Source organism: Tricharina praecox (genome assembly GCF_024521635.1).
Source record: "Tricharina praecox strain CBS 144465 chromosome Unknown BZA05scaffold_17, whole genome shotgun sequence".
NCBI lineage: Eukaryota > Fungi > Ascomycota > Pezizomycetes > Pezizales > Pyronemataceae > Tricharina > Tricharina praecox.
In genome coordinates, this window is record NW_026250419.1 from 485,506 (window position 1) to 500,894 (window position 15,389).

The window sequence follows — 15,389 nt, forward strand, 5'->3', positions numbered from 1 at the left end:
TATAGCAGAGTTCAAGGGGGCGGATCAACTGGTGAGTAGAGTCTACCGTACATTCCCTTCGCCACATTCTGCTGCAGACTGCAGTAACCAACCGGTTAACTAGGTAGGAAGTTAGCCATAACCTCGAGGACCCTACACCGAGCCGGCGTGGCCGACGTGACCGGTGCAAAAAAGAAGATGGCAGTACCTTCCTACCTACCGTACCCACCAGACGTCCAGATCCTTAATCCATCACAAATCACAACCCCTCACTCAACCTCAGGCTGACCGGCTAACGGGACCTTCCCCCTCGCCCCTTGTCCCCAACTCCACGACGTTCTGCCCGAAAGCAGAAGGCGTGTCTCAATGACTAGATCCTCCATTCTTGGCCTCATAAGACAGCGTCCAGTAGAGTATTATTCTAGGAGAACTTCCCGCACGCGCCGTAATATCGGTATGTATGTGCTTGCCTTGTTGCGCATCGCTAAGGCCCCCCAAGAAATGTGAATACTCATCCGCGGAACTGCGAACAACTACCTATGGGTATATGTTGCATGCAGGCGCAGGTCCCGGGGGCATACTGTACATAAATGGGAAGAGTAGACTACGGTAGGTAGTCGAGAGTATAGTACTATAATAGTAGCTAGGCCGGATGGTGTCGCTCGTTGATCAGCGGGCTGCAGACAATGGACATCACCGTGCTGTTTTTCCCTTGCCTTTGTCCCCCCTCATCGCATGCGGGAAAAGTGGGTTCTGCTCGAGGTCTATGTGCTCTACCGGCAGGGGGTGGGGAACGTACACTGCTGTGCACATATATATCCATACGGTAATAGAGTACCGTAGGTATGCGGATATATGATGTGATACCGTATCGCCTCTGGCCAAGACCGCAATCTCAAGCCGCCGCCTCCCCGCCGTCGCCGTCGCCGTCGCCGTCGCAGTCGGACACGAAATCCAGCGGTAACTAGAGTAGGCATGATACATAACTACAGCTCTGCATGCGTCAACTAGTTACTACGGAGCGCAGCACGAGCACGCGGAAACGTGGCACCATCACAAGCGAAACGCCGGCGTCACTTGGAGTCTTGGGGCCCTCACATCGACGAGACGAGACAGGATGAGACAGGATGAGGATGGGGCTCGTTAAGAGGTATGTGGTTAGCAGCTACGAGAAATACCGGTATATGTAGGTGACTACTAGCAGGTGGTTACTTGACTAACTACTAATGACTATCCGCCCCACCTGCTTAGAGCAGTAGTTAAGCCAAGACTGCCGCCGCCAGACACACACCCACACACACAACATACATGTGATCTGTATCTATCCGCCGGCTTAACAGCGTACCAAGTACACATATCCAGGTGCCTCACTGCATTCGTTCTGGCCAGTTTTTCCTCTTTTTTTCCTTTTTTCCTTCTCTCTTTCCTTGCAAGTTGCAGGTCGGAATTTAACTAATGATGCAGACGGCCTCATTGGATCCGTACTATGTAATAGTTAATGGATCAGTTCAGTTCAGTTCGCTCGCGATTCCATTAGATTCGATTCCGGCTGGATTGCCTGAAGCCCGTGGGTGGCGGGACGGGGTTGCTTCCGTGCATTCGTACATTCATGCTCTGTGCTCCGTGGTTTTCTTTTCTTTTCGTACATTTCTTTTCGTGCATACCTCTCCCTCTCTCGTCAGCAGGCACGCCCGGATTCACGGGCGGACCAATACCGGTGGTTAACTAATACCGGTGGTTAACTAACACCGGTGCGATATCTACTCTAGAGTACTCTACTCCAGCCATCGCAGTGTGCTGACGCATTACATTATTGCAAGGGAATGCGCCGTCGTAGAGTACGGTACGGTACGGCAGAGTACTGCACGTTCCTATCGTATCGTTTGCGCGCTGCTGCTGCTGCTGCAGTGCAGCTGCACTGCAGACCATCCGAGGGGGCATGCGCGCTACTACCGTATCCTATGGCACCTATGATACTCTGCTCAACTCAGCTCTGCTCCAGAGTGGCGATGCAAGACTCGAGTATGAATGTACGTACATACCATGCATACCGGCACATGCCGTACTAGTTACCGTATGTAGCTGTGTAGGGTATCGCTGGCTTTGGGAATCCTTAAAGCCACCGCGTGGGATGGGTACATATCGTATGTAACTAGAGTACTAGCAGGTACCTATCATATCATATCGTGGCCAGTGGCCGTAGCCGGGAACCCCCCGGTCACCCCCCGTAGAGTACTGCGAGATTACCGGTATTATTTATTGTTTATTAGTACTATTACTATTTCCATTTCTATTATGTACTCGATAGTACTCTAGAGTCTACTCTACAGGAAATAAATTAAAAAATTCATCTAGAGTACTTGGGTATTTGCTTAGGTACTCAGGTATCGTCAGCTACAATTATTGCAGTTATGATATGTAACCCCTGGCGGAGATTCTCGAGATTCTCCTGCCAGCCAGCCCAGCCAACCCGGCCATCGTTGGTGAACAACTCTGCCACCCTCACCCTCACCCGAGTGTTTTTTATTTTTTATTTAGTTTTTGTTGGGGCGTGGGGAAGAGGGGCCAATGTTCGCGGCCGACTCTCCGTGCACGAAGAGCGGACAACGGACAGCGGAAGGCCAAAGCGGAAGCGGAAGCGGATAATTTTCGGAGGATTTGTGGATCGGTAATCGACATCGGATGGCCACCGAACAATGCCCCAGAGAGTCAAGGGTATGTGGTGGGTACTTACTTGGGGAGTCTACTCCATATATGTACGCGCGAGACTGGGCGGTGGGCACTGGGCAGTGGATATATGTACCTGTGATTCTTCGTCTGGAGTACTGGAGTAGGTAGCATGCCGCTACTAGTAGTTACCGGAATTCCAGGATAAGCGCCTATTTGCGTTCTCCTCACTAGATGTGCTGTTGAGAGTAGTTATGTGCTGTGACCCGTGGCCCGCCCGGTAATGATGTGTGCACACTGCACGAGTGACTTACTTACTTGGGTGTGTATTATTACTTGTAATCCTCGAGGTGGACACTGGAGGCTCCTACATATGGATGGATTTTTGTACTCTACTCCTGCGTCCCTTTTACCCGGCCAACTGCGCGCGGTAGAGCAGAGTAATATAGAGTAACCAGGTACCTACTACCTACCTGGTACAGCAACAGTTCCAACAGTGGCCGAGTACGAATAGTACATAGAGTTCACAGGTACCGGTAGGTATGGACGGCCGACCCCTACCGCCGGTGTACCATACTCTCCTCTACAAGGCGGTAAAGTACACACTCCCGACTCAGTTGCAAGTTCGGGATACCAACTCCGTCGTAGGAGAGTACCAAGTACCGGTATGTATATACCAAGTAGGTAGCATATATACCTACCGTACTCTAGAGTGCATCTGCATCTGCCCGCCAACCGCTAGACTGAGTCCGCCACACGGTCCGCATTACGTGTTAGTACGGATTCGGGGGCTGGCACGGCTTCTGGCCCATGGTTAATAGCGGTACGTATGTAGACTACCTATGCCAATCGATATTCGTACGTACGGTCAATGAAAGTTGCCGCGGCACCTCCCAGTAGTTTTTCACTGGAGAATCTAGCACTACTAGTAGGTACATACTGGCTTACAGCAGAGCGCAGATCCGCGCCCCCCGTTGTCGAGTCGTCGAGCATCCGACGTTTGCCCGGGTAGGTTCCGTACCTAACTACGGTACTTACTTATCATGCCTAATTTACTTGCCTAGATACGAGAGTACTATAGAGGAGTATCATACCCAAGTGAGTACCTAAGTGCCTATGTACTCCACTCCTAATTCTATGCGCTCAACTCACCTCACCTCACAGCCGGGCACTCCGTCAGGACAACTACTATATACACATATATACAATTGGAGTTAGAACATGCTATTACGCATGCATGCATGCACCTGAGCAGGAGAAACCTGGACAGGAAGCGTGGCATTGATTACCACCTATGTAGAGTACCTACCGCCTAGCTATGGCCATTGACGGCGCTTCCCAACGGCGGGCAACTTACCGAGGAAGGAGCACTTTGCATCGCTACTATATATACTAGGTAGATGGTTCTATCCACTCTAGAGATCACCGACCGGGAGGGAACTTGGAAGAGTCCGGCCAATCATATTATCATACATACACCTTGCTGCATATATTAACATTCCATATCCGGTAGCGTTGGTGCTCTACTCTTGAGCATGGTAGTTATGGACTTATGTAAGTGTTTACTAGCTACCTGGCAGGTCACTACGGTATCGCGCCGCCGCTGTACGGAGTTAGAGTATCTACTGCAGAGTAGTTACTGCGCGCGGATCCTGGCGGCCAAGAGTAGAAACTACAGAGTCTACAGAGGTCCGGCATAGGTATAACTTTGTCACTTATGGAATCATGGATGCCCCGTCTGGAAACGGCAACCCGCTGCTACCTACTCTTCTCTCAAGTTGCTTCGGAGTGGAGTAGAGTACGGTACATACTCAGGTATGTAGAGTCCCTAGATATTCCCAAAGAGCCCGCCCGCCCGCCCGCTCCGTCAGTACCTAAAGTATCATAGTAAATATCTAAGCATACATACCGCACATTGCCCCCCTCGAACCTGGTGCACCGAGGGGTTGCAGTGTGCAGTGTGCACTTCTTTTTTTTCCCTTCATTCCAATCGTCACAAACGTGCTGTTTATGGCGGCCTCAGACGTCCGCGCCAGGTCACGGGTGGTGTTTCGTCTCAACCACAAAAAACCGACTTTTTTCCCCTAGCTCGGGGTTAAAATGGAAGAAGAAAAAAGAGGCCTTGGTTGACTGTAGAGCACCGTAGTTCTGCGTCTCAAGTTTCAACCAACTCTTTCTGCCCTTTCGGATCGCAGCAAGAAAAAACAACCGGATGACCGTACATGCTCTACGGTACTCTACTCGTTGTTTGACCCAACGTCCACCCCTTGCTAACCCCAGGCGTGGTACGTAAGTGCACTATTCTACCGTAGTAGTAATTGGAAGTGTTTTTACCTAGAGTACCTAGAGTAGGTACCTATGGTCCTATGGTACTCTACATGCTCTACATGCTCTACGTCGAACCCAGACCGGTCCTTCAGACTTCTCGGTCAGAAGTATTTCTACTATATACCCAGAGCACATACCTCATACACAGAGTACCAGCCCTTGTACCAGTACTTTTACGGTACGGAAGAAAAAACAAACAAACTAAAAACACCCTAAGGTTCTTGCACGTTGCCACGCGACCCGTTCCGACAGATCTAAGAACAAACTAATAACATTCAGCACGCAAGCCACAATGTTTCACAGGGGAGGAAGAGAAGGAAGGAAGGGGGGGGGGGGGGGGGGGGGGCAACGATGTTGGGCCCGTCCCACTCCACTCTACTTTACTCTACTCTACGGTACTCCACTCTAACGTGGCAGTTAGTTACTCCACTATGATTATTAACTATTCCACGACACATGGCGGGGAGAACGACTTGTCTACTCTACATATCCAAAGAGTTCGGTGGGTACTAATAGGTAGGCCATTTCTTTCGGCGTTGCAGGTTTTTTTATTTTATTTTGGAGGCTAAATGTTTGTTTGGGGCGCACGCACGGGGGGAAGATCGGGATGAAAAATGAATGCAGCTCTGCACTCATCATAGGCTTTTTTTCTTTCTTTCCTTTCTTTCTCGTTCTTGCTTGCTTTCTCCGCTGGAATAGTTATCTAGTAAGTACATAGATGAACTCACTCCACCACCACCGGTCGGACTACATATCATACCTAGAAACTTGAAAGAGTGCTCCAGCGTGCACTGCAGCCCATGACTAGCTCGGCGTGTGCTGTGCGTGTGTGCGTGGGCGTGTGCGTGGGTGTGCGTGTGTGTGGTGTGTGCGTGTGTGTGGTGTGTGCGTGTCAGTTATACCTACTTTACCTACTCTACATACAGACGTTTCATCCCTCGCAGGCTGGAGATTGGAGATTGGGGATTGGAGATTGGATATTGGATATTGGAATGTGCATCGCATCGCATGGCATCGCACGCCTGCCTGCCGAGGGTTCTGAGTTTCTGAGTTCTGAGTCCGTGTGGCTACTATACTAACTATAACTACCATACATCCATACATCTACTTCGTACACTAGGTTGCTCAACCCTACTTCTACTCTAGTTACTCTAATTACTCTAGTTAGTTCCTCTCTAACATGCGCTACCGTATTACGATATGAGTTAGAGTTGTCGATATGGTATGTACCGCGAGGGAGGGACCGCCGCAATCCACAAGCCGTCGGCGGCGGCGGCGGAGCCTGCATGGCGAGTACTAATAGAAAGTACCGTAACTCAGTAGACTCTAGCGTAGAGTAACCACTTGTGTATATAGTAGGGCTAGTTATACATCGGCATCGAACATCACCGGAACACCGTCGTTATTTGTTTCGAGCTGTTTCCACATTACGGCCACCAAATTCTCCACCTATGATTGGCAGAGTACAGTACCTGGCCGGTTATGGAGCCCTTGGCTGGCAGATTAGCAAACGCAACTGGCCAGCCAGACATCATGGAAAACCCCCCATCATCATCATCATTATCATCATCATCGTCGCACCCCGCTTGCCAGCCAGGCAGGAGAGCTTCCCGGAGTATCATAGCAGCACTATGATAGGCGGGTTACGCGTTTTCCCCGCCGCCTGATTGGCTCCAGCGGCGTCATCAACACCAGGACACCACCCAATCGGCCGCTGTTATGTATGTGGGAGCCAAAACAGAAACCCAAACGAAACGGAAAGGAAGAAGGAAAGAAAGAGTGCACAGGAAAAAGCAAGACGGCATACAGCATCCAAGTAGATACGTATGCACGAAATAGCCCTGCGACTCTGCGAGAACTGCAACTGCTGTGTACCACGCTATGTACCCCCCTCAGATATGCCCACGCAATAGGTATGTGCATACTATACATACCGTTCATTGGATGCCAGCACGCTCAGCTGAAGTTGTGGATTATTACCCCCTCACCCCTCCTGGACGGTTGGCGATTGAACGGGGGAGAAGAACTGCTGCCTCGAATACCTAGAGTACCTAGGGCCCGGCCGGGGAGGAATCTCCTGGAGACGAGAAGGGCAACACGGTCCGAGCAGGTCAACGGCGAGGCGTGTGTTTGGTCGGGCGTGGTCAGGTGCATTGCAATGGTTCAGCTTGTGCATGGGCACCGGGGCATTGAATCGTTCTCCCTATGCATACTGCTGCTGTTGCTGCTGCTGAGGTTTCTGCTGGAAAGTTGAGGTTGCTTTGACTTCGCTAGGCTTCGTTGGACGCGGAGATCACGCCTGCCGACGGAACCCAATTATTGTAGGTAGGTAGGAAGGTACGAACGGCTACTATATACCTGTTTTTGGAGTTCATTGGTACCTACCTACCCACATCCCCATATACCCACCTACCCACCAGCTTCCTGTCGTGTCGTGTCGAACCCACCCACCCGAGGTGAGCCGAACTGAACCTTGCTCTCCGACTGCATAAACAACTACCGAGCTGGCGATGCATTTACATATTGGAATTAGCATTATTTTGCAACCACTCGCTTGCCTGCTCTGCTCTGGAGTCTGAACCGGGAATCTGGAATGTGTGCCATCTCACTCGCCTCCCTGGGTTTCGTCGTGTTGATGCCTTGCCTTGCCTTCCCCGCCCCGCGGTTCCGGTAGGTAGGTACCTGGGTACATACAGCAGCAGCAGGAGGAGTTGAAAATATCTACGGACCAGACCCATCATACCAAGCAACTACATGATGCAACCCGATCCTGGCCGTCACGAGAGTAGAGTGCGAGTAGAGTACATACCGTACTATTACTAGTACTCTACATACCAACCGTCTGGGCGTGGGAAGCGCTACTCTAGTTACTCAAGTCTACTCTACTCAAGTCTAGTCCTGCACTAACCAGATCACCTCTCTAGCCTGCTGCCTGCCCAGTCGACAATCGACTGATCAGTGGTCACTGAACGGGTACCGCACATGATTTTTTTCCATGTATGCATACACCATCGCCACACACACCACACACACACACCATCCATTTACATATGTATGGTCCACAGATCCCGAACTGCTGTGCGTCGTCATCCGGGAGCCTGGAGGGCGATCAAGGGGGTGTTGGTGTTGGTTTGTGGGCTGGCAGTGTCATAATGATGATGATGCTGATGATGATGGTGCTGCCGGGGAGGGGGAGGGGGCGTGGATGGATGGATGGATGGATGGCTTCATCCAGCCCCACCTCTCAGCTGATAACTGGCAACTGGAAATCCGCCGATGATCTGGAGTACCTATCAAGGTGCACTATTACTACTAGTAGTACCGGTGCGTGCGCGCACCGTACCGTACCGTACTCTACCTACTCGGTCCACCGTCCATGTCCGTCCATATCAGCCTCCGAGTCCGGGGCACGTCCAGCCACCCACTCTCTCCTACTCTCTCCCCCACGGTACATACTCTGGTTATTCGGAACGATTTCCTCATTTTCCCGCAGGCAACCGTCCATGGTCCGCATTGACAGCAGCAACCGCCCAACAGCAGCCGGGTGGGCGGTAGAGTAGTGGGCTAGTTACCTATAACCTGTAACTATTAGTCGGCTATGATAGTACTTGCGGCCAGATCCCGTACAACCAACCAACCAACCCGTCAATTCCTTGGAATTTGGGGGTAACCGAGCGCCTGAAGGTTGAACGCCTCTTTACTGTTGTTGTTGCTGCAGCTTCTGGCTGCTGGATTCTGCATTAATAGACTATGACCGCAGCCGTCCGGGCAATAGGTAGGTAATAAGCCGGGCTGTCATTGTCATCGGGTCATTGTGTCATCGTCTCTCCCACCCCCCCTCACCCCCTTCGGATTGTACGGAAAGCAGGCGCACCGCAGCCACCCCCAAGTACTCTACTATACATTCCTCGACTCGAAGCCCCTAGTCCTCCGTGTTTTGTGTGGCGGTCGCCGGCTACGAGCTTCTGTCCTCTGCCCTCTACATACAAATCTATGTGCATATTATATACCACTATATACTCTAGCTCGACTCGCTGCGTGGCGTTCGCTGGATCCTCTCAGCTCCTATGTTCGCAATAACCACATACCGACATAATAATGGCTGAAATCTCACAATGTGACCAGGTAAGTCAGTAGGCAGGCTACTCTACTCTAGCTGCTGGGTAGGTCTATAGGTTGGTAGAATACGTACGTCCGTCGACAGGCAAGGCGACCGTGGCACAGAACATCACACCGGGCGCTCATGATTGGCTACCAGCCGACGTCCATCGGTCTTTCACCCGCCCTTTTTCAAGTCAAGCGCGCATCCAATCAGGCGTTCAGCCGCCGGTGTTCGATTGGCAGTTCGGCTGGGGGTCTCTAGAGTAGAGTCTACGGGTTTTGCAGGGGGGTGTTAGGTTGTTAGGTTGGCTGCATCTATTTATTACTTGCTTGCTTGACTGCTTGAAGGGGAGGTTGCTTGGGGCAGTTTGCTTCTTCTTCTTTGTTACATTCAAATGAGGGCAGAGCTGTTAATTAGTTAGGCACTGTTATTGGGGCACTTGATAGACTGGGTACTGTGCAGTGCAGTGCTGCCAGCGTCCTGGCCTCTGTTTCTCTCTCTCTACCTGGTAGTGCATTCCGCACCTGCTCCCCCTCCACCTCCAACTCCTCTCCTGCCTTTCTCCCCTCCTCTCCCTCTCTCTCACATCTCTCTTGTCTCTTCTCTTACTTCTCCCCCGCCGTATCCCCCACGCCGCCCTCGCTCCCTCGGCCCTTCTCTCCATCGTCCTCCACCAACTCCCTCCCTCGCCTTCGGCTCCCGCGACCTGATGCTCTAGTGCGGCATCTACTACCCGGCCACATTCCCGCTCTGACTCGATAGACTCAGTACGCTGGTTCGATACAACTGTAATACTGTGAAATTGCTAGTGACGAGCTGTCGGGTTGATTGATTGACTGACTGGTATGTACCGTACTTGGCAGTGTTGGTCCTTTTTTCAATTTTTCTTCCATCTCTGCCCCGATGCACCATTGCCATTCCCACAATCACACACATATACGGCCGAAGAAACAATGAAGGCCGGTGTGGCTGGCCGGCCGGATGCACTCGACGATGGCGAGTTGCCGCTACTAGTTAGGTGCTCTGTATTATACTCTACGTATTGATCCATCACTGCGGAGAGAAAAGGGCTTAGACTTTCTACTTTTATTTTTTATTTGGGTTCGCAGAGTACAAGAATCGGCCTCATTCCGCCCCCCACCCGCCCCCCAACCTTCCCCTTCCCCTTCCCCTTCCCACTGGACCGACCGACTGACTGACCGACTGGCTTACTGGTCTGGCTGTCTTCTTCCCTGCCTGCTCGCCCGCCGACCATCTACTCGGGCCTACCCTACATCAAGTCCCCCCATATCTACCCGTCCCCCCTATGTACCGCACTCCCTGCCACGCCTCCGCTGGAACTACATAAACCTCCGCTTATCCCTGCCATACAAAATCCCCCCCACCCCCATTGCTCCCCTCCATCCTTCGTCCCGTCTCTGGTCCTCACCTCACCTCACCTCTTAACCTAATCCCCCCCCCACTCTACCCTTCTACCGCACACTCGTATGGCTGCGCACAATTCATTGCCTGCTGGTTAACACAAATCTGTTCTTACATAGATCCCAAGACGAAGAATCGTTTTTTTTGCTCTGGGCTCGCTTCCTCTTGCTCTGTCAAAAATAAACGTCATACACCAACAACCCCAACCCCAACCCCCCCAAGAACTGGTCCAAACAACCGTTTGTTGATCTGCAACGACCGCAACGGCCACATCCCAGAATACACACTACCTCGACGCACGCATGAGCAGCTCCCAACACTCTTCGCCCCCACCACCGTCGTACCCCGCTATGACCCAGGACGAAAATAGCCCCGAGGTCTTTCTCGGCCCCACCGGCTCGGAAACCGAAGAGTTCTATTGTTTCCAACGCTCCAATCCCGGCCTCGAGAAGGCGGAATATCTGGAGTGGTTTCAGAAGCGGTTCCACAAGGAGATTGAATTGCGGCGAAGGCGCTCCGACCAGCCGTCAGACCTCGAGTTCATGGTCATCAAGAAGCGCTCCAAATATCGCGAGCGGATCGGCGAGGAATCTGCAGAATTGTGTCGCCATTCAGAGCTGTTTCCTCACAAAACTTATCGGGAACTCGCAGAGTGGTTTCAGGATCGCTTCGGAAAGGAAATTGATATCACCGCTATCTCGAGTATGTCCCCCGTCCCTTTGCTGTGCATTATTCTGGAGGCCGCTCTCGCCACTTCCATATCCATATTCACCCTCCCTCTCTCCCCCGATGATCGCTGCCGGGCAAATCTTTCTTAAAGGGCTGACCCTTGTTTAAGATACCCTTCCACCACCGCGAAACGGTTTACTAACTTCGGCTCACCCGATAGGAGCCTTGAAACGTCAACGTGAAGGCAATGAAGTAAGTGACGGTATTCCAAGCCCGGATCACGCACCCCCGGCTGCCAAACGTGGACGCCGCTCGCTAGGCAGCCAGAACAATGGCTACCAGAACCAACAGTCACCGGGCCCGGTGGGTTCGCAACCGACCTTCACGGTGGACATGGCTGGAACTCCCCTTTCCCGCCAGCATACTCCAACTTATACCCCCGCCCACACGCCAAAGACCATTGCGAGAAAACTTCCTACACCGGAAGAGAGCGGTGCAAGGCCGGCGCAGCAGCAGCAGCAATTCTCGCATCGGCAGCAACTGCTACAGCAGCAATTGCTACAGCAGCAGCAACAACAACAGGCGCAACAGCAGCAGCAGCAGCAGCAACAGCAACAACAGCAACAGCAGCTTCAGCACCAGCAGCTTCAACAGGAACAACGGCAGCAGGAACAACGGCAGCAGCAAGAGCAGCGGCAGGAGCAGGAGCAACGACAGCAGCAGGAGCAACGGCAGCAGCAGGAGCAACGACAGCAGCAGGAGCAACGGCAGCAGCAGGAGCAACGACAGCAGCAGGAGCAACGGCAGCAGCAGGAGCAACGACAGCAGGAACAACGGCAGCAGGAACAACAACGGCAACAACAGCATCCTCCTCATCCGCATCCTCACCACCCTCGTCCTCATCCGAACGCTCACCCACCACCGCCCCAACCACTCTACCATCATCCTCATCCCACCGTGAATGGCTCGTCGACCGTCGATCAGCCCTCTCGTGGCACTATGTGGAACCCGGTTAATCCTGGACATAACGGACCTAGTGCTGGCATGGGTCCCGGAGCCGCATCCGGTCCTGGAAACACCTTCGACATTAGGGGGGAGATGCCCGGCCGTCGAACCCCTCCACAACCGATTCAACCATCACAGTCGGTAACAATAAAACACGAAGCCCCCACCAACAACATCACCGCCCCCACCACCACCACCACACGTATGTTGAGAAGCAAGTCCATCTCACAACAGCAACAGCTACAACAAAAACAACAACAGCAACAGCAACCACCTCAGACCGTCCACAGCATTGCCCCGGGTCCCCCGCCGTTGCAGCCTCGCGCGAATTACGCGCCTGTGCAGAACCATCACCCGGCGCCACCGGCCGTCCTACCGGCCGCTTCACCGATTGGACTACACCAACAACACCACCCACAGAAGGACATCGCTGTGCTGCTGCAGAGTCGGATCAATAGCGCGATGGAAAAGCATTTGAGAAGTTTGGAGGAGCTCAAGGCGTCCACCGAAGACGCGAACGCTTTCATCCAGAACGTATCAAGTCATCACGTTCGTTGGCAGGAGGAGGTCCAGAATTTGGCGATGGAGAGAGATACCCTGCTTGCGAACAATAGGGATCTAAGGGCATGGGGAGATGATCTGCAGCGAGGAAACTTGGAGCTCCAGCAATTCGAGAGAAAATTCCATGATGCTAGTCGGCACATTGCACAAATCGAAGACGAAAACCGACGTCTTCGAAGCGACGCCGAACTCGTCTCACGGCTACAGGCCAATCTTGCGCATCGGGAAGCGCAGTTGGCGAATGCTCGGATGGTATTGCGGCAGAATGGCTTCGATGCGTCGGGAGAAAGGGCTTCGTCGGTCGGCCCCGGTGAGCGCAGGACTAGGAGGGAGCTCGATGAATGGGTATCACGGGGATATGCCGACGCATGTAGACATGAGAAGGAACTCAAGGTGCTCGTGGACGGTGTTGAGAGCGCTGGTTGGAAGGATCTCAATGGCAGGTTGCACACGCTCAAGGCGTACTTGGCGGAAATGAAAAGGGAGAGGGAGCAGAAAGAGGGCGAGTGGAAGCGGTACATTGGGCATATTTATGGAAGCCAATCACCGATCCCGCCCTCGCGCGACGATGCCGGCGATGATGCGGATGATGAGGGTGAGGGAAAAGTCATTGTGAACGGCATCAAGGGTATGTTTACATCCAATCAGCTGTAACCATCCACGGAATACTAACTCTTTCCAAGTTGCCCATGCCATTCCAACGCCATCCAATCCAGTCAAGTCGGAGCGTACCAGTGGTCCAAACACCCCCACATCCAACAATACGATCGCTAGGGAGGATGCGGTCCAAAAAATGGAGGTCGATTCATGAGCGGTTGTCTCCTTTTCGCGACATGCATCTACCACCCAACCCCCGGCATGCGATACCTTTCTCTGTACATTTGACATCGATTCCGTTTCTGCAGCTGGTGCGATGCATGCAGAAACCGTATTGGTGCTATTTTAGCTTTCCCCTTTCCTTTAATGGTTGTTTTTGTACTATTTTGGGCGGGGCATTTCTTACATACCACCTACCCCCCGCGCCATTTAAATGGGTTCTTCGGCGTCTGCATTTTTTTCTTTCTTTTTCTTTTTCTTTTTTCTTTCTTTTTTCTTTTCTTTTCTTTCCCCCTGCGCTTACTTTTGCCCGCAGCCGTTTTTTTTCTCGTCCGACCTTGCCATGTCGTCCGCGCCATTCCAATGTGGGTTGGTTGTTTTGATATCGATTTTTTCTTCTTTTCTTTTTCTTTTCTTTGTATTGTTCACCTGGATATGATCAATGGCGTATGCGTATTTTTTCGATTTTCGGGGTTTTCAACAGGAAGAAGGAAGGGGTTGGGTTGGGGGGTTTGGGGGGTTAGGAGGGGCGCTGGGTTACATAATAGAGGATTGTGTATCATACAGTACTAGGTGCTACAACAGGACCAGGACAAGTGTTTGTCTGTTGGTCGTTTCGTGCATACTAGAATTCCCGTGATATTATCAGCTGCATGAGCACTCGGTCTGGTTTGGATCTATGTAGATGTGGTCCAAATGAATGGCGGGAGGCGGGAGTCGGGATTCGGGAGTGGGGACCCATAAGATGACTGGATGGCTGGCATGCACATTGCACACATTGCACACATCCTATCGCCACGTGGATAAAGGATTTCATTCAATACTGTACTGGACATTGGCGCATCATTGTGTGAGATGGGGAAATGATCCGTTGACACAACAAGGCTACCGCTACCGTTACCGTACTGTACTTATCATAGCAAGCGCGGACGCCCCAAGATATCGGGCGAGTGCCTTTCCATGCATGCATGCGGGGCGGGCCATACGGCAGGTTATATATCAGATGGCATATGTAGAGTGCGCCGACAGAAGCTTACTGTATCCTGTATCCTATATCCTGTATCCTGTATCGATAGGGCGGGGATCTTTATAGGATCGTAAGCGAAGTATGCATGTACTTACTGTGTATGGAGAGTACATATCAGCTATGCATACCTATCGGCCCGAGTGTGTATGTGCACGTTCTATCACTCGCTCTCTTGACTTTGGCGGGGAAACTGGGTTTCCCGTGAGGCTGAGATGAACCTTTTTTTGCTCGGTTCATTGTTACGTAGGATTGTAGCTACTCTATGTACATAGAGTACACGGTAACTATCGTCACCGAGTCGAGTCCGGTGCCGAGAATACACTCCGCACTCTGAATGGACTCTGCACTCTACTTAGACTCCGCACTCTACTGAGAATTTAGTACCGCCAAACCGAGGAGCAACGACGGAACTTACCTCTTCTCCGCCCCACACCCCCACCGGCGGACACCGCTGCACGTAAGACGGTAAGACGGTAAGACCAAAGACGGTATGTAAGCCCACCTAGGTGCCGCTCGGAGTGAGGTCACGGTGCATCACCCACCACTACCATGTCGGCGACGGGGGGAGGGGCGGACGGCGAGTTCCGCTGGACGTCTTAAGTTCGGGCTGTGCGGACGTTTCTCGGACGACTATAGGACCAACATGGCGATACGGGCTCCGCTCACGGCAGGCAGTCAGGCAGGTGAGATTCTGACGGCGTCGGTGGGAGGTTCCGTGCTTGCCTCCGATACGGTAGGTTGAAATGTGTGCGTAAGGAGCGGATGAAGCCGCGGCCTTTCCCATCTTTCCATGTTCCACGTTCCAGCCCGGGG

At 52.3% G+C, this 15,389-nt stretch overlaps 3 protein-coding genes across 3 annotated transcripts; 2 read left to right on the plus strand and 1 right to left on the minus strand.

Moving 5' to 3' along the window:
* Nucleotides 1–3,038: 3,038 nt before the first annotated feature.
* Nucleotides 3,039–3,993, minus strand: BZA05DRAFT_437233 (uncharacterized protein; the record flags this gene model as incomplete). Its single annotated transcript, XM_051486444.1, has 7 exons — nt 3,894–3,993; nt 3,799–3,834; nt 3,685–3,693; nt 3,513–3,562; nt 3,348–3,384; nt 3,120–3,229; nt 3,039–3,067 (listed from the first exon to the last, which is right to left on the minus strand). The coding sequence occupies exons 1-7, from the start codon at nt 3,926–3,928 to the stop codon at nt 3,039–3,041; spliced, it is 306 nt and encodes a 101-aa protein (XP_051338228.1). The 5' UTR covers nt 3,929–3,993.
* Nucleotides 3,994–6,497: 2,504 nt separating this feature from the next.
* On the plus strand, nt 6,498–7,281 carry BZA05DRAFT_84225 (uncharacterized protein). The gene has a single exon (XM_051488703.1). The coding sequence runs from the start codon at nt 6,698–6,700 to the stop codon at nt 7,226–7,228; it is 531 nt and encodes a 176-aa protein (XP_051338229.1). The 5' UTR covers nt 6,498–6,697; the 3' UTR covers nt 7,229–7,281.
* Nucleotides 7,282–11,820: 4,539 nt separating this feature from the next.
* BZA05DRAFT_402383 (uncharacterized protein) lies at nt 11,821–13,901 on the plus strand. Its single transcript, XM_051484103.1, has 3 exons — nt 11,821–11,839; nt 11,912–13,361; nt 13,417–13,901. Exons 2-3 carry the CDS (start codon nt 12,167–12,169, stop codon nt 13,542–13,544), a joined length of 1,323 nt encoding a protein of 440 aa, XP_051338230.1. The 5' UTR covers nt 11,821–11,839; nt 11,912–12,166; the 3' UTR covers nt 13,545–13,901.
* Nucleotides 13,902–15,389: the final 1,488 nt, after the last annotated feature.

What these genes read in the sequence shown, in the direction of transcription:
- BZA05DRAFT_402383 (XM_051484103.1), top strand. Translation starts at nt 12,167, where the DNA reads ATGTGGAACCCGGTTAATCCTGGACATAACGGACCTAGTGCTGGCATG. An exon ending in CATTGTGAACGGCATCAAGG is followed by an intron (nt 13,362 to 13,416) that starts GTATGTTTACAT and finishes ACTCTTTCCAAG; the next exon opens with TTGCCCATGCCATTCCAACG.
- BZA05DRAFT_84225 (XM_051488703.1), top strand. Translation starts at nt 6,698, where the DNA reads ATGTGGGAGCCAAAACAGAAACCCAAACGAAACGGAAAGGAAGAAGGA.